Consider the following 22,893-nt stretch of genomic DNA (forward strand, 5'->3'; position numbering starts at 1 on the left):
ATTAAAAAAATCCATTGGACTTGTTTAAGTGAAAAACCAACAAGCTTTACCAACACAATTTTCATAATCTATTCTCTCCCTAATGACAGCATCCCTATCGATATCACTGAAAAAAATAAAACAAATACAGATATACTTAGCTGTTTCTCAGTTTTTCTGTGTAAACTTCATCAGTTCCCAGAGATATTGGCACCACAGTTTGAACATTTAAATTGTTCCAGATACACTATGCATACACTAGTGCAGTTTAATGGGAGCAAACCAGTTCTAATAAATACTGTAAGAACTGGTAGAATTACATTATTAAATATGAAAACTAGACTTCTGAATATTGTAAAAGCACTTCTGGCAGCCAAAAATTTTGTAGTGCCCCTCAGTCACATGACTGCATTTCAGGCGCTTAGGAACTAGTTCACATTTACAACTGGTTGTAGCATTTTGCAGTCATGTGATCAAAATTTGTAATTTTTTTTTTTTGCCAGTTTCCAGCAAAAAATGCCCGTTTGGGAAAATAGGTTCATACAATTCACTTAGTAATCACTGTAAAATTGGTTGTAAAATCAGGTCCAGTCATGTGGGTGCCTTGACTTATAACTGGTGGGCTTTATGATCGAAATCCCCGCCCCGATTGCTCTTGTGAGTCAAAGACTACCTGTAGAGAGCCAGTTTAAGGAGAAAATAGGAGTACATATCTAAATCAGAAATTTTTATATATTTTGTACCATTGACTTGCAAAGGGGCTTATAACAATAGATGCTATGATAAATGAACAATGAAGTATTATAAATATTGTTCACCATTTGCTTTTTAATGGAGCTCAGCTCCAATTTGCTGATAGGTAACACTGCCAGAATCTTTATCAGATTCTGTGAGAAGCTTGTCTCCAAGTCTATCAAAACACTATTCACTTGTACTGTAACGGGGAGCCATCCTGTAGCTTACTTATTCTTTGTTTGAGTGACATACAAACCTGTTCCAAAAACAATCCATGATGTTTGGCAAAAACTTCCATTTGAAATCATAGTTTTAAATCACTTTGTGAATCTTGGCACATATTAACCATCACACAGTTGTATCCAAATCCATAATCTTACCTTATTTAGAGTTCGTTATACTCTGCTCATTTCTTCTGAGCATTGATACAAGAAATGGAAAACAAACAAACCAGCAATTGGTCATGAATACTTTCCTCCTCCTCTAAACCATGGTCAGAATATGTCCCAGTTTACAGAATGGGACAACTCGCCACATCCAACTCACAGTGGCCAACTTGCCATGGCCAACTCACCACGGTGAACTTGTCACAGGACAATTCAACAAATACAAAAGTTAAATTAATTTCAATGGAACAGTGGCCAATAATAATAAAATAAAGTCAATCTAGAAATACTATAATACTATAATTTTGACGAAAACGTGGTCACCAATATCAAAGTAACTGAATGAAATGATTAATACAGCGTTGAAGTCCCACAGTGAGTTGTCCCCCAGCAAATTGGCCATGGCAAATAGTCATAGACCCCTTCGTTTATGTGCAAATGTAGCCTCAGTGCAAAATAAGAGAGAATCTTTCTGGCTATGGAACCACAGTTATTAAAAATGCTCTCTGGAAATTTGGTGCTAGTATTTTCTTATCAGTTTGAAACCTTAAAACACAAGCATTTTAATTGGATGATCTTAATTGTAATATATTTGATCATTTTTATAACAGATTCATTGTGTTTTTATTAAATGGTATATAATACTGATTACACCTATATATTGCCTTGATTTTAGTTTTTTAATTTTATTTTGTTTATAATATTTTAATTTAAAAATAAAAAAGTACACAAGCAATGAAGATATTTGGTGATGGCAACAATAATGATTATAATAATATTTTAAAGAAAAAATATTTACTAAGAATAACCAAATGCAACATGAACATTTTCTATTTTCTTAATGCTCCCAAAATGTTACAAACCAATCCATCATGACAAAACAGGAGCAATTTCAATGGAATTTATCCGGAGAACAGTTTGCGGCTGAATGACAACTGGGGGAAAAAAAGGAAAAATTCAATTCAGGACTTGGCTTTACAAATGAATTACTTTATAAGTTGCCAAAAAGAGCTAAATAATTCCATGGCTGATCATAGAATATACATCTTAAAGGTTGCTTGTTTGTGGCACTGAGAAATAAACCATCACTTTGGAAGAATGCATTGTTAAATGCATTTGTTAAAATACATTGTTTTACCTTGTTAACATGTACGGAATCACATGCAAGATTTGGAGCTATTGGAAAGGAACTGCCTTGCTTTAAAATTCAGTGAAATCTAAATCAGGTCTAGTTAAAGGGTACTATGCTAAAAGTCTAACAAGCTAACAGCAACTGTGCAACATTGGCTGATTTCTGATATCTAAGTAGGGTTAAACTTAATTTTTGAATAGGAGACTATTAGGAAGTTATCTGAAGGACCATCTTTCATAGGTACATCTGCCTAACTCACAAGAGTGTGGGGACAGGATATGTTATGTGTTCCCTCCATTAAGAGGTGGTAGCTCCCTCCCTGTGGAACATCATCCCTGCAGAGATAAGATTGCTCCGCCTCCCCTTTGATACTCTTTTGAAAGGCCCTGAAGACATGGGTTTACCAGCATGCCTGGGGACCCCAGGTGAGATGGAACCCATCTGATTGTTGTTGCCAGGGGACTGAGAGTTTATTCCAATTCTGTAAGCTTTCTGGGGTTACCGTGAGCGGGGCAGCGATAATACATTTTCTCAATAAATACAATAAATCAAAATAAATAAAAGAATTACAATCTCAATGAAAAAAAAGCTGAAAGGGGCCAACAAGTTATATTTGCATTGTTGCTACAACAACATGACCCAAATAAAAATATTTTATCTTTTTAAAATGGCAAAAAAAAGAAAGGGAGATATTTCTGTTGTAGTTCTTAAAACTCAAATCATTTCCCCCGCTTTTATATACAGTTCTTTCAATGATTACAGCAATTATTTGGCTTAGTAGAGGTTTAGATAAAAAAAATTATGTATGTTTTTCATCTTACTTTTTCTCGTCTCATAACTCTTCCTTCGACGGAACTTCACATTAACTCTTGGCCAAGAATCAGTCTTCTCTATAACAGTGGCTTCCACACGGACTAGGTCCTTTCTTTATAACAAATCGAGAGATTAAAAAAAACCCTGCTTACTTTCTAATATATAGATACTTTCTTTGAAAAATTAAGCAATGGCAATAGAAGCTATTTATTTACTGCATATCAATTTTCTCAGAGAACTTTCTCAAGGTAGCTTACAAAACAAACAATTACACAAAGCATATATAGAGATAATATCAAAGAAATAATACCACAAAATAGCAGACTACAACATTTTGAAATATACATTTATGATTTTAGAAGAGAACTAATTTCTCCAGGAAATTAAAACAAAGTGGACAATTGCTGGTCATGAAGGAATGTTTCAGAACAAGGAAACACGATGAATTAGATTATGTTCAGTATGTTAAGTCAACAGACACCACATTTTTAATGAGCATTTTTAAGCAAAATTCTAAAATGAAGATTCCTTTTTTTTTGTTTCCTGCCCACAAAACTGTAATGATGTGTGTATATCAGTCTATAATAGATTTTGCTTTCAATGGTTCTTTTAGCCCAGTGTTTTACATCAGATTTTGAAAGGAACAGAAAAATAAGAAACATGGGATTTGATTCTCCCTGGTGAAGAGAATTTGTAGCCTTTTACAGACCATTTGTTTTGATAAGAAGCCCCCAGATCCTTGAATACTTAAGTTCCTTCTTTTCTCTCTCTCTTGGATCTAACTGCAACTCTCTACTATTTCAACTTGCTTTTTTAAGGATGGTCTAAATTCAGTGGAGTTACTACGGCAATTCCCTTTTTTTCTGCACACATCCTTCCTCAGCTGCTTTTGAGTGCTTGGTAAAGTCCTTTCTAAAGCCTTTCGAACTCCTTTTCAGTCCAGTGCACATGACTCTGAAAAGATTCAGCATGACTGAATGACCCCAAAGCAAGCCTTACCCCAGGAGAGGCTTTCCCAGCAGTGTGAAGTTATCAGCCCCCACCAACAGTACCTGGGACAGAAGTAAATAATGCATGTTAATCATCATATTACAAAATATGTCAGAATGTTACCAAGGCAATCATGGAAGATGCACTTAAATCTGCACTTTGGTTTTCTCACTCTGGTAATTGAATGACCAGGATGAAATAGGGGATTGCCAAATAAATACCGTTTAGGACAAAAATTGTGTGCCCCCCCCCCCATCTCTGGGACAGCCAAGAGAAGACAATGAGTGATAGCAAGCTTCACTGTTTTCATGCATGGCATGACTTCTTTCAGTGCTGTAGTGACAACCACACATTTTGAAAAGAAAGAAAGAAATCACCCTGCTGGACACCTGTTTGTTCCTGGGGTTCTGACAGCTCAGAATCAATCTGAAGGAAACAGTACAGAGAGCTTCCTGATGGGACCATGAATATCATGGTTTAGTAGTTAAGGCACAAGACTAAAAATCAGGAGACGGTGAGTTCTAGTCCCGCCTTAGACATGAAAGCTGACAGGGTGACTTTGGGCCAGTCAGCCCAGTATGTCAGGCTTGGGAGACAAGCTGGTTGGTCATTTCCTCTTGTAATTAATGGATCAACATTTGGTTGATTTGAAAAAAAGCAGACCCTGCACTTGCAGGAAAACACTAGGAAGGGGGGGGAAAATCATGTATTTTCTGTTCTCCAGATGCACTGGGGCTTGGTGGTTCCAGAATTCCTAGCCATTTTTCTGAGAATTCTGGGAATTATAATCCCAAGATACTGGAGGAGTGCCAAATTGTTGGTGCAGACTTTTTGTTCATTTCACTAACCAGCCAGCAAAATTTCATGCTCCCATGATAGTTTCTTGCAAGATTTCCTTCTATTTTACACCTGTTATGTTACTGAGTTAAATGATGCATAAATATCCAGGGATGTCTTTCCAAAATGAAAATTAAAGGAGTAGAATAGAGGAAAAGTTCTTTCCATTGCTAAATTATTCCAAATTGTAATATTTCATCAGAATGCAAGACAATACAGTTCATCTCAGTGGCATCTTTTATTATTTTATATGAATCTTCAATTATCCAGGCTGTTTTATTGTTAAGTGGATTAGTCTGGGCATTGAACTATGCATCAGAATTATGTTTACAAATCAGAGCAGATGTATATGGCAATGTATAATTAAAACATGTCTGGATAGGAACAGAATAAATCACTTTAAAAAGATCTCATGCATGGAGGTCCTGACTAAAAGATGATAGTGATTAGTTTGATTTGAATTACGCAAATAATGAGATTTTAGCCCCTACAAAAATGGCTGGGGTTGATGTGAGGGGTTTTCCAAGGTATACAGAGGGCAACAAATTCAACCCAAATCAAAGTAAGTATATTTTATAGTGCCACAGGGACATGGAGACATCAATTGAAAAAGTGAAATGCCCACATAAGCTAACAAAGAGAAGTAAGTTATTCGAAGTATATTTTCCTCCAACCCCAAAAATTTAATGAAGTCAGAATTAGTTGTGTGAATGAAGTCAGGTGTTCACTTTTTAGAAGATGCCAGTGTTGAGAAAGTTCTCAGACTGAAGACAATGCTTTGTCTACTACAGCAACTGGTGGCTTGCGGGCTGGATGTGTCACGCACAGACCACGCCCACCCTAGCTCCACGAATGGGAAAAATGTCATGAAACATCACGTGATGGCAACGTGGCGCCGCGAGTTTGACACCCATGGTAAGAGCTGTTAAGCCTCTTTTGTGTGTTGGGTGTGTTCAGCTTGGTCAGAGGAAGATGCTGAAACCTGGATAGCATGATTTGAAATTATTTATATATTAAAATTTATTTATATATCAAAATTTGCTGTCAATTACAGATTACAAGGCTGTAATCTGCTTTCAATAAATCTTATTCTGGAATTCCTGGAGAAAGACGCTAAAACTGAGGACTCAACCCAGTGATGACCCAGGGCAAGGGCACAGAGGCAACATGACAAACTCACAGGGTCTGACATTGTGAGTCACCTTAATGAGGCAAAGTGGATGGGGCTGAAAACTGTGTGGCAAGTAGTACAGGTGGTCCTCTTTAGCAACTGCCTCATTTAATGACTGTTCAATTATGACAGTGAGAAAAAGATGACTTTACCAACAATCCTCACATTTAAGGCCTCCACAAGTCTGTAAAGCAAAGGAAAGGTGAAGTATGATCATAAGTACAATCATGGTTTCACTTAGTGACTGCTTCGCTTAATGACCAAATTGCCAGTCCCAATTGTGGTTGCTACCCGAGGACTACATGTATTGGTAAAGGGGGAAGAGTTAGAGGCGTCAGAGCCTTGAAAACAGCAATGGGGTTGGTGGTAGCATGAAAGTCATGAAAAAAGAAGGATCTAACAGAGATCTTAACAAGAGGGCCTAATTGTTGCCAATAGGGATCTGTAGCACTAGAAGTGCTAGCATAGGGCAGTATCTGACACCAAAGAGCACACAACACTGCACTGGCTGATTGAGAATTTAGGCAGCAGCTAAAGGAACTTGCACTAGTAAGAAAAGACTAAGTAAGAGAAGCAAATTGGAATAACAGAGTAAGAGGCACAGAAATTCTAACCTTAGGGAAACTGAGGTACACTGTATGCATTATTTAACTTGAGTATAAAGAAGTGGAAGCTTAGATAAATGTCTGGATTAGTGGAAACAGGTAAGATGGCTATTAGTACTTCACTCCTATCTTGCCTTTGAACAACACCCACAGGTCCATCAGCAACCTTTCTTCCACAGCTCATCACTTACCACTTAATTCTTTTTCTCCTTGGAATGCCATTTGAATCTTAAAAGAGTTCCTGATCATCTTTTTCTCTCTAGCCATCAGCAGAAAACCATTTTGATGTTCTCACAAATAGCTCCCAGCAGTCATTCTTTAATGTTTTTAGCTCTGTCTCCTTGCTTCTACTACCGTATTTACTCCCCTGTCACAGGACATGCACTCCTGCGGGAGATGCTAACAGGTAGCTAATGACATGGTGAGACGGAGGCAGACGTGTGTGTTATGCTGATTTAACGATACATTTATGGCAAAGTAATCTTTCGGATTAACATAGGGAGAAAAAAATGATTGCTAACATGAAGCCTACCTTTTCCATTCTGATTCTGTCTCCACATTCAGCAGGTATGTGGTTTTCAATTAAAATCAAGTCTTCACTGGTTATTTTCCACTGTCTGCTGGCAAAGTGAACAACTGCAAACAGTCTTCCATATTGTCCTGTGGCAATTAACTCATTCACATTCTGTACAATCTCTGGAAGAAAATTGGTGAGTTAAACTTAGTTATTGACTAATTAAGTTTATTTATTACATTAAGATCCCACATTTTGTTCAGGAGCTCAAGATGGTACCTAGACTTTTCCCTCATCTGATTTCCCCCCTAACCCTAAACCCTCCCTCCGGCCACACAAGACTTGAGATAGTTTAGACTAAGAGGAAGTGATTGGTTCCTTTTATGGCTGAAGATGTAAAACCTGGGTCTTCCCATTCCTAGTTGGGAACATTTTAAATTATAGGCCATCATGGTTCTCTAAACAAAATATATGTATTGAGATGAGTGTGGGAGAAAATTGCCTTGGATGAATAGCCCTATTATGTATCTATAGTACTGCTTTTCTTATACTTAAAAAAAAATTGATTCTAAAGCAAACTTTAAGATAAGGGGAAATGCACATTGCTTTGAATCTAAAGCCAGGAAGGGCCGTAGGCATCTTGACTTGTGAGCATCTCCTCACAAAAGCTGCACCATTTCTTGGGCTGGCATTGTCAAGTTCAAGTCTAGAAAAAGACTTGAAACAGTTCCATCCACATGTTCTTGGATGGGTCACAACACCAATCAAAGTGAGGGCTTTCGTTTTGGGTTTATGAAACATAGGAGGTAGGGTAGAAACATTGGGTCTCTAAGCAGGCAACATTGACTACATAACAGTCTGCTAATAGTGATTGCATTGGCTAAGAGGGTACACCATGACAGTAGGTAGAAGACAAATCTAGCTACTTTCTGTACTGTATGAAACCCCTGAAGACAACTTCACCAACGCTAGCGTTGCTTGTGCTTCTTGTTGTGTTATTCTGTATTAATGATTGCATGTCTTTATTAAATCAAAAGCAGGAACAAATGGGAGGCAGTGACAATGTCACAATGAAACACACAGAAGTGGCATACCTTATGTTTTTTTTTGAGATTATTTACCTCTGTGATGTTCTGCCTCTTCTGCTAGATCTGGTAGCTTGATTTGAGGCCATGGAGGTGATGACAAGGATGTTTTTGGAACTAGCCTGTGAAATAACAAGAATCCACTATTATAAATATTAGAGTCAATTCCTGGATGCTTGATTGCATCTCTTAAATCTCCTCTAGCCAATAATTTTTCACACCTCTCTCAGCTTTAGAACTGAAAGTTTGCTTTAGAATAAGCTTCACATACAGAAACATGAATCATAAAACATGATTACAGGAGAAGCAGAAAGAGAAAAATGAATTACCTAACCAATTCCAAAATGCAATAGGTTTTTGCACTGGCAGGAAAGTCAATCTCCAGTCAACTCCTTGATTATACTGTAGAAGGCCCCCTATTTTGTGTTGGACAACTCACACTTTTCCAAGTAGAATGTCTCAGTTTCAAGGTACTTAGAAACCTCACTTAAAAGGATTTCAGAGTCTAGGGTGGGGTGGGGTGGGGACTTGGGGAAAGGGTGAGAAAAGTTACTAAGAGCTGCAGTGGGCTTTCTTCATCCTTCAGGCATAATGAGGCTTGATGGAAAACTAGTTCAAAACAAGCAATGTATTGAGCATATTTAAAATTCAATTAGGAGACTACTTCCAGCAGTTGGGGGAGGTCATTTGTAGCATGTACTGACATGCTTACCAGATACCAATCTGCTGCCAATCTGTTGTTTATACACTCGTTTTCAAAAGCTTTCAATTAAAAAGCAGTATCACAAAGGGGAAGTTTGGGTATCTGGCATAAACCTAACTATGAATTATGGTTTATCTTTGAGAAAGTCCACCCATCAGTGGTTAATTCACCTAACCACAGTAGATGAAACTATGTTTTTTTTGTTCATGGATGATCAACAGTATTTCAATAATGAAAAAAACCTTCTGAAAATGTTTTCAATTTATCACATCTTTTGATTCCTCCTTTCGTTTTACAGTATATAAAATGGGAGGAAGGAAAAAAGAGTGATTGCCAAATCACAGGCTACAAATTCATTCAAATCCCTATGTGTTGTGCATGTTGTCTTGTAAAATGTTGTCATCTAACCAAGGGTTCAGCTACCTCAGGGTGGTACCATTCTGTGGTAGGCAAGCAGGCAGGCAGGCAGGAAGGCAGGCAGACGGTGATGATTGCTCTACTGATTGCCAACCTTCCCTTTGACATAGCAATCAGGCATTCAAAAAGTCCCAACCCAATAAAGGAGCACCTATGGAGATATTCAGTCATCCAGATCATGGTTGTTCCAAAGGTGCTTTTCCAAATGGCAACTGGATTTTCTTGGTTTATTCCTTGAAAATGTTTCGCTTCTTATCCAAGAATTCTTCAGTTCTGACTGAATGATGGGGAATGGAAGGATTGATAAATCCCTTTTTGGGACAACATAAAGGAGGCGTTTGAAAATTTGTTTGCAGCTCAAGGAGCTGATGGCTGAAGATTTTTCTCTATGGCTTGAGGAAGAAGCTGGTAAATTGGATGGGAAACTGATTCAATTTCTTTCTCTATGCCCATGGTAGAAAAGCTAATATAGGTAGTCCTCGACTTACAACAGTTCATTTAGTGACCGTTTGAAGTTACAATGGCACTAAAATAAGTGACGTATGAAGTTTTTCATACTTACGACCATTGCAGCATCCCCATGGTTACATGATCAAAATTCAGATGCTTGGTAACTGACTCATGTTTATGACGGTTGCAGTATCCCAGGGTCATGTGATCACTTTTTGCAACCTTCTGACAAGCAAAATCAATGGGGAAGCCTTAACAACTGTGTCACCAACTTAACAGCTGCAGTGATTCAGTTAACAACCGTGGCAAGAAAGGTCATAAAATGGGGCAAAATTCACTTAACAAACATTTCATTTAGCAACATAAATATTTTGCTCAAAATTGTAAACCGAAGACTAACTGTATTTTGAAGTCACTTCCAGTGAGGAATGACAAACTGAGATATTACGGCTGAAAGGCAGCTGGATACTGGATCCAGACTGCCAAAATTCTCTCTAGATGGGGAGATCTTTAGATTACTTATGCATACTCCAGACAGCTGTTTTTGGTGAGCAGACACTAATGTTTATTGGTCTCTTGCAAACAGTTGGGAGTCATGCAATTCCATTGTGCTCTGAATCATTAATCTAGCCTCTTAGGGGGTCTTAAAGTTCAACCACACCATCTTTTTAATCACTTATTGTTTGTTAAAGTTTTTTTAAAAAAACCTTCAGAACTGTAAGTTGGGCACTTGCTGGGTGTTTATTTATTTATTGGTTCGATTTATATGCCGCCCTTCTCCAGAGACTCAGGGCGGCTTACAACGTGTTAAGCAATAGCCTTCATACTTTTGTATATACCTGCTTAGTAGGGCTTTCGGCCGCCCCTAAGAGGTGTTCTTTTTTATACAAAGTCAGCTTATTGCCCCCACAATCCGGGTCCTCATTTTATCTACCTCGGAAGGATGGAAGGCTGAGTCAATCTTGAGCCTGGTGAGATTTGAACTTGCAGTAATTGCAGGCAGCTGGCAGCTAAGTGCTACTTAACAGCACTTTAGTCCGCCATGCCATCAAGGCTCCTGTTTCTCTTCAATCCATTTAGAAAAAAAGAAAATTATACGTATACAGTTTTAAGAATTTTTCTTTTTTGCAATACACAACAAAAGGGTTATTACAGTTTTGATTTTAGAAAGTTTTTTGTAAATGGATTAAAGATTCAGATGAATTTGAATTAAAAAATTTTTAAAGTTATTAAAAAGACCCTCTTCTCATGAGAATTATTTTTTTTGCTTACATTACAAACTGATTAACAAGTCTTTGAAAGTTTGGACATTATAGGGCACCGATGGCTACTTTAAAGGAAACATTTGACACTTGGTTCTCAAGCTGTTTAACTCTGCAATGGAATCAAAACATGTTATTGCAGAGGAACAAGCTTCATTGAATAATATTGAAACAGAGATTAAGTTGGATTTTAAAATTACAATTTACAAGAAAGGAAGGGAACATTGGGCTGACAAATAGAATTGGATGACTTAAACATTTAAAAAGCTATAGAATAAGCTAAAATAGTGATGTTGATTATTATTGTTTTTATTTTGAATTATAAGGAATTTAATGGAGCTGTTTCACTGGAACTACTAAGGGATTTTGATAAAAGTGACAAGAATTTTGAGAGAAGAGGCAAAGAGATATGGGAAAGCAGCAGTTAGAAATTTGTGGGTTTCAAAGATAGCTGACAGGAAAAAAAATAAGGAGATGGTTTATTTGATTGGTTTCAAGAAAACAGTTCATTTTTGGACAAAAAAAGCCAATTCTAGTTCCATTTATGTATGCCTTCTCATCCCCTTTATATTTAAAAGTCTTTTAAAAGTAAATTTTGAACCAAAAATATAATCCCAAATTAAATATTTGCACTTGAATTGTTTCATGTACTTCATGTCATAACAACTCTTAGCATTAATCTGGTCAGGAATTTCTTTAACAGACTTTTCTAAATATTGAGGGGCTAGAGGTGAATGGATCTCCTGCTCAAAGAGTTTAATAGCCATCCTTTTATTTCCGACTTGCACTTTTCTTTGGGTTTTTTTGTGCAAGATCACAATTTCATTTAGACTAGCACAGATGAGTTTGGTTAATAACAGAGTACTCAAGCCCTGTTTGCTGTCAGTTTTCTGAATTTTAGAAATCATATTACCATCTGTATTTCTTCTTGTGTGCTTCAGTGAACCAATTTCCAGTCACTGATCTATTACTATGAGTCAGGGTATATGCAGAATGGAGGAGACTGAGGTAGTGAGTGGTTTCTGGCCCTTGAATCTTGGGTGACTGAATGGACTACCTGCTGGATCCCAGTGTTCTATACTTAAGAGAATTACTGGCCTAGACCTGGTAGAAAAGTCTTGCCTCTCAGCCAGTTTTGCTAATAAAGCACATACTTTTTATTCCCAAAAATAGATGGCAGCAGATGTTCAAACTCTCACTGCCATTTACTGTAATAAAGCATGGAGAATCCCAAAGATCCACATTGCACTCATGTATGATAAATGCAAACTATGTCTTTTCCCAAAGGGAGCAAATCTAAATTCTAACCTCCATTAGAAAAACATACAGCTTATCTTTTTGTTTTTTGCATTTATCATTTGAAATGAATAATTTTAAAATAGGTCTCGCTCTGGTCCCCAACAAAACTAGCAATACAATGCAAACCAGTATTCTTTGGCTAACCCACCTGTGTTATTCAAACCTTTTTTTTTTTCTATAGTACATGCTCCCCAGCAACATTTTTTCTTCTTTGTTATTTCTCTGTGATATTGTCTTCAACTCATTTCCAACCATGAGGTAGAATTAAACCAGCCTTAGCTGAACTCTTATTAAAGTGCTACTTATCCCTTATTCCCAATTCAGTCGAAAGGCAGCTTCAAGATGGAGACAATGTGTTAATCTACAATGCTTGTTAATCTGGAGGGAAATCAGGTGGGGGCAGTGATGTGCAATAGAGGCAGGACAGGGATCAGCAATGGAAATGGCAATTTCCACACCAATTATTTTTCTGCCAAGGATGGAAAACCTCAGCTAGGCATTGGAAAAGGCCCCCAAGAGCCTAATAGATTCAGAGTTTGGACAGAAGCCCTGCTCTGGCAGGAACCAAATGCATGTAGGGCACAATGAAAAATAGGGCTGCTTTTAGAGTTAAGATTCCACCCCCTCTCCACATTAGGTAGAAATTTGAACGAAAGCTGAATTTCTACGTGAAAGAATATGATTACAGTTCTTTTGTGTAATTTGAGGTTTTGCTTTACTAAAATCCTGAATAAAGTGGTAGCAAAACTCCAATTCACTTCATGCTGTTCTCTGAATGAGGTGAGAGTTCACAGACAATAGAGGATTAGGATATTTATGTACAATGTGCATAGCTCCATTCTCTGTCATTGTCTCAAAGTCAGCAGTGGTAAACCACTTCCTTATTATTGTCAAGAAAGCTACTGGATGTGTTTGATTCTTAAAAATGGACAGACTTCACTTCAGACTGTCTGGGTTCATGCAGCAGCTAAGTTAAAATGTGGTCAGCTGATTTATGGCTTCAGGCGTTGTATGAGTCCCACCAGAATAGTTGATTTATAATCCAGTCTGAGAAGCATACTCAGGCAAATTGGTTAATGTGGTAAACTAGAATTCCATAGCAAACTTTGAAAAACATGAAATGCCTATTTGTAACAGAGGTATCCACAAATGTATCTTATTATTTATTGAATTTATATGCTGCCCATCTCAACAATACAACTCTGGCCAGTTAACAATATAATAGAAGTGAAAAAGTGAAAAAAAAAATAGAATAAAAAGTTAAAAATTAAAATTAGAAACCAAGAGAATCTTCTCTATCCCATTAGCCACTACCAATTTAGTGACAGCAGAGCCAAATTTTTTGGCTCTTCCAGAAGGCCAGGAGTGTGGGGGCTGATCTCATCTCTGACAGGAGAATATTCCAGAGGGAGGGGGGCACAGCAGAAAAGGTTCTCCTCCTCCTGTATCCTACCAGCCAAAATTCTTTGGCTGACAGGATCAGAAGTAGCTCTTTGTGCTGGAACAAATGGGGCAGGTTAATCTCAACAGGGTAAGGCAGTTCCTCAGATACCCTGGAACCCTGCCATAAAGGGCTTTAAAGGTAATGACCAACACCTTGAATTGGTCTGGAAGCAAACCGGCAACCAGTGCAGCTCTTTTAACAGCAGTGTCACTTCTGCAATCCCAGGGGCCTTAAGAACTGTCCATACTGCATCTAGTAAAATACTAGGTTAAATACCACGCATACCTGTTCCAGAAACAAACCACAGAATGAAAACTAGAGATGGTGTATTGAGATGAATATTTATGTAAAATAGGAATGCTTCAAGTATTTTAAAATAAAAGGAAAAAACCAATATGTCGGGGGACAGACTAGAATTCTTGTTTTAATATATTGACTTTGTATGCCTAAAGAGCATGAAGTTACGGTATTATATAAGCCCAAATTGCACATCTGATTTTAATAGCAATTATATCATAAAAGAGCTACCTTGACTCTGAATGTATGGCTATTAATACTGCTATTAATGCTAAGGTAAGTGTTTCCTACCAAATACCTGAGGTAGTGATGTAATCACATTTTTGTGCTTTACCAGCCAGAAGACAAGGGTGAATATAAAGAAGCTAACAGGCAGGAGAACATTATTCTTCCCTTGACTTTATGATGGGAGGCGAGGAATATAAAGCTATTTGTAGGGCTAGACAGGGACATTACAGAGCCCCAGGAGTCTCATGCGAACATGAGCATGTTCTCTGCCTCCTGGAGAGAAGGCAGGCATAAAGACATTCATTCAATTCAACCCTGGGGACCAGATGGGCACATTGTGGCAATAGCAAAGAAGCATTTTGTCTCTGCTTTCTTCCAAATTGACCTTTCAGCTTCCAAATCTAGTTTACCACCCAAATTATCTCCCTGTGATCAGATATCCCAAATACTAACCACATCTGTCTGTAGCTTTTTCAAGGGTGTTCAAAACGTGCTGCCACCTGCTGGGGCCAAAACATTTCATCCAGTTTGTTAGATACCTTCCATTTAAGTTTAAGTACTTCTTTACTATTGGAACTGTCAAAGGGAAAAAAGGTGTTCTGTAGTGCATCAAGATGCTCACATAGCACCTGTCAGGAACTCCTGAACACAGCTGTATCTTTTTCCAAAGCTCTCTTAAGCTACTCTCTGCAGAAGCATGAAAAGCAATCTGGTTTAATGTTAGCATCTTCCCTACTAGCATCGGAAACCTTTGCTCTGTATTTTAAAAAGTCCTGGTTTTAAGGGCACAGTTATCTGCGAAGGTTCAGAACACATGTTATCTGTCTGTCCATAACCTGCATTTTGGTACTGGTATTAGGAAACACTAATTAAGAATTTAGTTAACAATAAACCTAAGTTATAAGAAACCATTTACTTCTCTGCCAAGGAACCACTCTGTATTTTTCAGCTGTACTTTCCTGTGATAAAATTCTACAATTCAAGAAAAAAGACAGTAAGCAATTCTAAGGAAATAGTTAATATCTGAAAAATGATTAAAACATGACAATTAAATGAATTTTTAATAAACCAAAAACTTTATTTCCATAAATTAAAATCAATTGCCTATACAGAAGCGTGTGTGTGTGTGCGTGCGTGTGCGTGTGTATACACACACACACACACACACACACACACACACGAAACAAATATCTGAAGGTTGTTTAAAGCTTTATTACTAAGCCAACATCTCTTCTGAAAACAAATATCAAAAGTGCACTTTCCTTCCTTAAACGCATGTAACTTTTATTGTTCAGACAGTTGTATAATTTCAAGCAGGAGAATTCATGAAAAAGAAGAGAACTGCATTCATAATCCCAAGTTTATATAAGGCTTGTTTAACTTCATTAATTGATTTTACAATAGTTCTACAATAAGCATGGATATGGCTTTTCAACTGCCATTGCACGTTTCTCCAATGTTGATCTTTATTACAGAATTTTACATGACCAGACATGAGGAAGTTCAGTAAGTAACTAACTATCTTATACAGCCAGCCCTGAAACAACTGTGGGGGATCATTAAGGAGAAAAAATTTACACCTTTTTCATTGAACCTGAGACTCAGACTATAGTTCATGCTGTACTATGTAAACATGCTAGTCCATTTTTAGTGATATGAGAATAGGTTTAGGCTTTCTGATTGGAAGTAAATGATTGCATAGGTACCCAGGGTTAGCTAATAACAGGTTACATTTAATAAATCCAATTAGTTCAGAATTACTAAAATTCTTAAATAGATCAGATTACAACATCATGCCATCCACCAGTTTATTACAAATATTCAACTGATCACTTTTATGCTCAAAATCTATTCCTTATATGTTCTTATTTCTTACAGGCTTAAAATGGTTATTAGCTACTATTTATGGGAAAGAGCAGCTCTTTAGGCAATTTAGTTTGTATAACTGCCCACATTAAAGACAAAAATGTCACTAATCACAAAATTTTCATATGAGTCCAAATAGAGGATGTACATTCAGTTATTACCATTAAGAGTCTGAATTATGAATGCAATTAAAATGAAAATTTAGGCTACCAAAGAAAATTCATGTATACATAATATCCATGTACATAGTCTGAGATTTGAATTCTAGGTTTTATAATCCTATCCATTTGGGAGTTCAGCGTTTTTACTTGGGCTCTATTAACACAAAAGAAATTTTCTCACTAAATAAGTTTTTCCATTAAGTGAGTTTTATTATTTTAATTCTAATAAGATGCTTGTAACAGTGCCCTACATTCTTCATCAGCTTCTGCCTGATTGCATCAATATTTTTATAACTGGCTTACAATTAAACAAAAAATAAGTTCTTTACTACTTGTACAGGTTTTTTTTAACATAGGTTTCAATAGATGGGAGTCTATGGTCCCCCAGTAAACGGAGCTATAATACTCCTTAAAGCAGAATTAAGTTTACATAAAATAAACAAAAAACAAAGCAGCCAAATGAGAAGTTAGATTACCAAATTCATCCATATATTCATATATATATTGGATGGTATTGTTTGCGATTGAGTTTTTTCCTACAAGCAGGACAAGAGTTTGTACTTTTAAGAGAATTTTGGAGGCACTGACTACAAAAGATGTGGCCACATTTTGTTGACATTATAAGTCGTCCACTGTGGATAATTTCTGCATAGCCATCCATGCAAATTGGACAATTCACAGTGCCTGAAGATTTCAGACTTCCAATTTTCTCCTTTTCTAATTCTCTAGGCAATTTACTGGCAGCCAACTCACTTTCACTATATTCGTTGTCATTATCATTACATACTATACAGCTGTTGAACAGCGGTCGGCTTCTTAATTTTTGGTTTTGCTGTTGTCTAGTCTCTTCCGCAAGTACAATGGAATCATTATGTGTAAGATCAACCACTGAAGTGTCACCGGTGAGATCTATTACTTCTACACCTTCATCGAGTTTGATTGGCTCTATTTTTGATAGTGCTTTTGCAGCTGAAGCTGATATTCTACTTTGGTTAGGAATTTGCAGGGGAGTCCTCTCTCCATAGCGTTCCTTCTGAATCTCTTCCTGATCCATGCCTCTGCTAACACTCAAGGGGACAACTGCATCCAGAAAACTGGGCCCAGCTTTAGAAGAGCAGCCAATAGAGGCAGCTTCTACAGTGGCTATGGGAGAAATGGATGGCAAGGAGAAACTCTTGATTTTAGAAGTAGCTCCTGTAGCCATTTTGCCTGGGCCACTAGAAGGCGTTGCTGAGTTAAAAGGACTCTGTGTTTTACTTTTTCTGCTCTTGTTTCCATCAAGCTTCACACTGGCTGACTTCATGGTATGCAGCAAGAGGACTGGAACAAGTTGCACAGAATATCTGTTTTCTCTCTTATCTCCAACTGCAGGTTAATGCTTAGCTGCCACTCAGTTCTACAGTGCTGGTTATGAATATTATGGAGTACCTTTATACAATGGGAGAATTTTTAGAGCACTACAACCATTAAAGTGATCTCTTTAATGCCACGTACTGCAAAGCTGGGAGCAAGTTCAAACTCTTGTGTTGAAATGTTACACTTTAGAACTGCATCAAAGTAGGAAAAAAACATGATTAGGCTCAGAAGCCAGTACATACAATTCATTTTTTATTTTTTTCAGCCAATAATCAGCTAAAACTATTAAGAGGTAATGAAGAAATTCAGACAATTTATTGCAGTATATACTAAGTCAAAGCAAGGCTTCTGGTTGCAGATACTATATTTACCTCTACTCAAACAACTGAGCAAATCAGTTGTTCAATTATCTGTAGGTATCTATTCTGTCCGAATTGAAAAACTAGTTACCAATTTTGGGTGCAATCTGAGAATATTAAACCATAACTTAAAGTTGTTGTACTTTTCTGGTTTATTTAACAGTAACAGAATTGGAAGGTACTTGGAGGTCATCTAGTCCAATCCCTTGCTCATGCAGGAGACCTGTACTAGGGATTCGAATCGCCAACCTTTCTGATTGACAAGCTCGGTGTCTTAGCCACTGAGCCACCTAGTCAGGCTAATTATTCCAAAGTTGACAGTCATACCTTAAGGTTGGACCACCTAAAACTAAACATGTTGTCAATTTTGTTTATACACTCAAGCAAAGAAATGCATGTGCAGCAAAGTGATCATTTTGCTGGGGTGATAATCTCAATGACTTCCTTGACTGCTACCTTTATAAAAGAAGTCAGAAAAGAAGAGAAAACCAGAAAATGAATGCAAGAAGTGAATGCTTCTTAGGAATAAGTAGGACATAAAGACTTTTTATACATTTAAAATACTATGTAACTGTTGCTTCAAGTGTCTGATAACATCAGTATGTAAAGACAGGTCTTGCAGAACTACCCAGCATTGGGGTTTGTCTTACAATACTGCAAGAAAGACAACATGGCCTGCATTATGTAAAAAAGGGATATCAATATGGGCTTTCCTGCATGCTGGAATGCTTTTTTTCTTCTGTTACAATAGCTTATTTTGCTTAGTTGTAGGCCATTTTGTACAAAAAGACTCTAAAGTGACTAACAATTATAAGTAAGTAACTGTACCATTATTTGCAACAGAAAAACTGCTATTTTCCCAAAGCCCCGACAGCATAAAAGGTGTAAAAAGTTTCCCAAAATCATGAGAGGAGGAGAAGGAAGAGAAAAAGAACTAGGCACCCATACGGTCTTTCAAGAGCCCCTAAATAGCAATAGCGCTTAGACTTATGTACAGCTTCATAGTGCTTTACAGCCCTAAGTAGTTTAGAGAGTCAGAATATTGCCCCCAACAATCTGGGTCCTCATATTATGGCTCAATAATGGGAGAAAAAGGAAGGATTCATGAAACTTATTCATATAATTTCAATTTAGCAGTAACACAATTTCAAATGAATATGATTTGAATAATATATCTTTTTTTCTGCTTGGGTAAAATGTTAGTTAATTAACGGTATACTGCCTTCACACAACATTGAGGCTAAAAGGTTAAATTTGTTATATAAATCTAACCAAAACTAAATCAGAATACCAAAGCAGAAAAGAAAACATTCTGCAATGTCCTGATCTTACCCTTGAACTGGTGAAGTGTTTTGCGCACTCAGACTTCGAACTGTAGATCTCAACAGAAATGCTGAAAGAGAAACCGGGACAAAAAGTCATTCAGATAGAACTAAGATGTTCCAATTCTAGAATTAGTAAGAATAGTTTACATTTTTTAAGGAAGAATAAAAGTTCTATTGGAATCATCATACTCCTCCTTAGAGACTTTACAATTCATACAAAAAGATCTTTGCAACCTTTTTGGGGTCAGAGAGGCAAGATTTTAACAGTAAAGAATCTCACTTAATTGGGCAGACTTAATTAGTTAAACCTCTGGTTTATGAGAATTATAAAGAGCTTCAGATATAAAGGCAGGCCTAATGAGGTACTAGGTAGACAATCAGCATAGTTGTCAGTAAAGCAGCATACTGGAGCATAGCCAAATATTATGAAAATATGCTGCACCAGATCTTAAATCCTAAAATATGTGCTCACTCTTCAATATGAATTGAATTCTTGAAAACATATTGGATAGACTGAGTAGCAATATTCCATATGGTCAAGATTAAGTTTATGCCTTTTTACATGCAACTTTTCCTTCTTTCATAACAATTGTTTTTATATAGAAAATAAAAAATTCAAAGTAAAAAAATTGGGAAAGGTATTGTAAGATGCTATAAACAGGAAACTGAGAATTAAGTGGGTGACCTCCAACATAAACAGGAAGAAGTGATAATACAGAGAACTTGAAGGTTTCTAGACATTTCAGGTATATAGCCATTGTTTGAAATGGTTGGTTCATACAATCTGAACTAAATTAATCTCTCTTTAATTTGGCACAATACACTGAACCACAATAACAAACAGGCTAAATTTATGTCACATTGAAGGACAAAACAAACCAAATTTCAGTATATGGTGTGCACCCAGCTATTAGGCCTTTAACTGCTTTAGCTGGGAATGCTATTTGAACCCAGGTGAATAAGACTGTAACAAGACTTTCCTCCTCCTGGCAAAGATCTTTTATAACTATTTTTTGGCTTTTTAGATATACTTACATAACACACATAATAGAACCTGGGAATAAAAATTACCCATTTATAAATAATAAATGAACAATAACAGTTATCTGCAGGAAAATGCCAGCAAAAATTGCTGACTAAAGTCCTGAGGGTTAAGTTTGCTCCAACTGATAGCAATACTTTTCTGATAGACAAAAATTGTACATATACTAATTGAAACAGCTCTTTCAAAGCATGTAATGACAAATAACTTTACTTTCTTGGAATGCTTATTTGAGTAGGTGGGTGTGTTGTTCAAATATTACCAGCTTGAAAGAGTAAGAAGGGAATAGTAGGATCTCAATCTTGACAGCCATTGGAGCACTTAGATGTTACTCTTTATTAAATGTGGGGTGCTGCTCAATACTATTCATACCTAACAAGTAAATATAACGTTGAGTGAATTTATACTAAAGAGTAAAATAAGTGTAATTTACCAAATGTGTCACTTAAACTACCAGACTTCAAAAACATGTAACAAGAATGTAGCCATCACAGCATATTCAATTGGAATGGAGATTAACATTTATTTAATCATATACTTACATTCTAAGAAATAAAACAATTTGGCAATGCTAAAACAAATAAGTTACGAAGCAGTTTAGTTATAAACTACCAAAGCACCCAAAACAAATGAAAAAAAGTTGAATATTTAAAGTATTCTATTTTACACTATCAAATTAATAAAATTAAGACTGAAAAGAGTAAAAAGGCACTATTAGCAATATCAGTATCATTATTATGCTAGTTTGGATTGAGTCAGACTTTAATTTTCAAAAATAGATAGCTTCAAGTTTTCTGGACATATTTTTGTAATAATATAAATGAAACATGCAAAGATAATACAGAGGATACAATCACTCAGGCCTCACTGAAATTTAGGGGAAAAATACAAGAAACATTTGAGCTTTGGCGGCTCAAAACCTGACTAAATTTGCTTTGTTCTTAAGAGTTCCCCATAAATACAGGAATTACTTGCATTATGAGGAATTCATATATATAATTCATAATTGCTCTTAGCAGCGAAGATACAATAAGCAAGGCAAAACAAATTGTATGTATGTATGTATGTATATAATAATAATAATCCAGGACTTGAAGCACCCTTCCTCACCTGGTTGAGGTGAATTACAAATCGGAAAGCATTCTCAATTACACGACCGCCCAGAGATGAAGTCCAGAGTAATTGGGGAGTGTATGGGGAATGGGGTCGGGGGAAAAGGAAGGCTGCCTGAAGAAAAATGCCAGAATAAACAAGAGCTCGATGCAGGAGAGGAAAAGGATTTTCGATTTAAAACCAGCAGCAAAGAGAACACAAAGGGTAATTATAATGCAGGCAGAAAGTGCAGAATAAAACAGCCGAGCCACATTAACAGAAAAATACCAGAAAGGTAACCAACCCCGGAAACGAATAAACGTTGGGTTTAAAAAAGATCACAGCCCGCGCTCACCTGTGCGAGAAAGAAGCTGCCCGTAACCAAAGGAGGCAGACGCCGCTATTGCCATTACAAGCTGACCAGGTTTTTACCCGCCTGCTCTCGCTCCCGACGGAACCGGAAGTAAAGCCCTGGGACCAGCTGGGGCGCCATTTATAGGGGCCGTCGGGCAACGGGAGTCGGGTTTTAAAGGGCCGTTCGTTGGTCGGCACGTCGTTGCCTGCTGTCCCCAGAACGGGGCTTCTCGGGGCCGGCAGCAATGGCGGCGTCGGTGGAAGAGTTTGTGTCCCGGCAAATGGAGTTGCTAAAGGAGGAAAGAGAGGCCGAAATTTCGGAAGCAAGGTATCCCTTCGGCTAGGGGGCAGTTGGGTTTCTCAGCATCCCTCTGTCCCCATAGCAAAAAATAGGAATGTAGTAATTTAAGCCACGACTTAAGTTATATGTTTTGACCTTTGTAAACACGCTTATTCAAATATCTGCTTCCTAATTCTAAATTGCTGCTAGCCAATGTTGGTTTATAACCTGGCTTATAGACATTTGTTAGGGCAAGAACAGGTAAGATAAGGTGTCTTTCTGTAGGCTCATTAGGAAGGATTGATGGGGTGCTGTAATCGAAAACATTTGAGGGACCTAGCTTTGCTACCGTTATATTCAATTAAACTGTTTAATTTTGAGTATCTGTATCCCCTGCCTTATAACTGAAGACTTGAAACCGTTAAGCAAACCTGCCATTGGAGAATTGGGTCTGTTAGAAACAAATAGTTGTGTAAATACACAAATAGTGTATTAGGGTTTTTTTTATTTTTATTTTTAAATAAAACTTAAAAAAAACAAATAGTGTATTTGTTTTTTTATTTTTTTAAAAAAATAAAACTTAAAAAAACAAATAGTGTATTTGTATATTTAATAGATAAATACCACAGTAAACAAGCTACTTATGTGAGGGCTAAATTCTATAAACTTGTGTGGTATTTACTTCAGGATAACTATAGGTACTGTTGGTCA

At 36.9% G+C, this 22,893-nt stretch overlaps 2 protein-coding genes and 1 pseudogene across 3 annotated transcripts in view; 1 reads left to right on the plus strand and 2 right to left on the minus strand.

The window, feature by feature from the left end:
* Positions 1–1,761: 1,761 nt before the first annotated feature.
* MRPL21 (mitochondrial ribosomal protein L21) lies at positions 1,762–22,112 on the minus strand. Its single transcript, XM_034416724.3, has 7 exons — positions 21,904–22,112; positions 19,422–19,482; positions 8,284–8,369; positions 7,181–7,344; positions 4,045–4,097; positions 3,054–3,157; positions 1,762–2,035 (listed from the first exon to the last, which is right to left on the minus strand). The coding sequence occupies exons 1-7, from the start codon at positions 21,956–21,958 to the stop codon at positions 1,971–1,973; spliced, it is 588 nt and encodes a 195-aa protein (XP_034272615.1). The 5' UTR covers positions 21,959–22,112; the 3' UTR covers positions 1,762–1,970.
* LOC148116509 (E3 ubiquitin-protein ligase RNF4 pseudogene) lies at positions 15,401–17,793 on the minus strand (annotated as a pseudogene). The gene has a single exon (XR_015730442.1). The product of XR_015730442.1 is annotated as an E3 ubiquitin-protein ligase RNF4 pseudogene (transcript).
* The window catches only part of IGHMBP2 (immunoglobulin mu DNA binding protein 2), a 74,773-nt gene continuing 73,752 nt past the window's right edge, over positions 21,873–22,893 (plus strand). The window contains exon 1 of the mRNA XM_034416721.3: positions 21,873–22,230. Within this exon, the coding sequence (XP_034272612.1) occupies positions 22,148–22,230 (83 nt within the window). The 5' untranslated portion in view covers positions 21,873–22,147. The remainder of the gene's footprint in view (positions 22,231–22,893) is intronic.

This window comes from Pantherophis guttatus, chromosome 1, assembly GCF_059756535.1.
Source record: "Pantherophis guttatus breed Tessera chromosome 1, ASM5975653v1, whole genome shotgun sequence".
In the NCBI taxonomy this organism is placed as follows: domain Eukaryota; kingdom Metazoa; phylum Chordata; class Lepidosauria; order Squamata; family Colubridae; genus Pantherophis; species Pantherophis guttatus.

What these genes read in the sequence shown, in the direction of transcription:
- MRPL21 (XM_034416724.3), bottom strand. Translation starts at nt 21,958, where the DNA reads ATGGCAATAGCGGCGTCTGCCTCCTTTGGTTACGGGCAGCTTCTTTCT. An exon ending in GCAGCTTCTTTCTCGCACAG is followed by an intron (nt 19,483 to 21,903) that starts GTGAGCGCGGGC and finishes TTTCTCTTTCAG; the next exon opens with CATTTCTGTTGAGATCTACA. An exon ending in AGAGGCAGAACATCACAGAG is followed by an intron (nt 7,345 to 8,283) that starts GTAAATAATCTC and finishes ATTTTCTTCCAG; the next exon opens with AGATTGTACAGAATGTGAAT.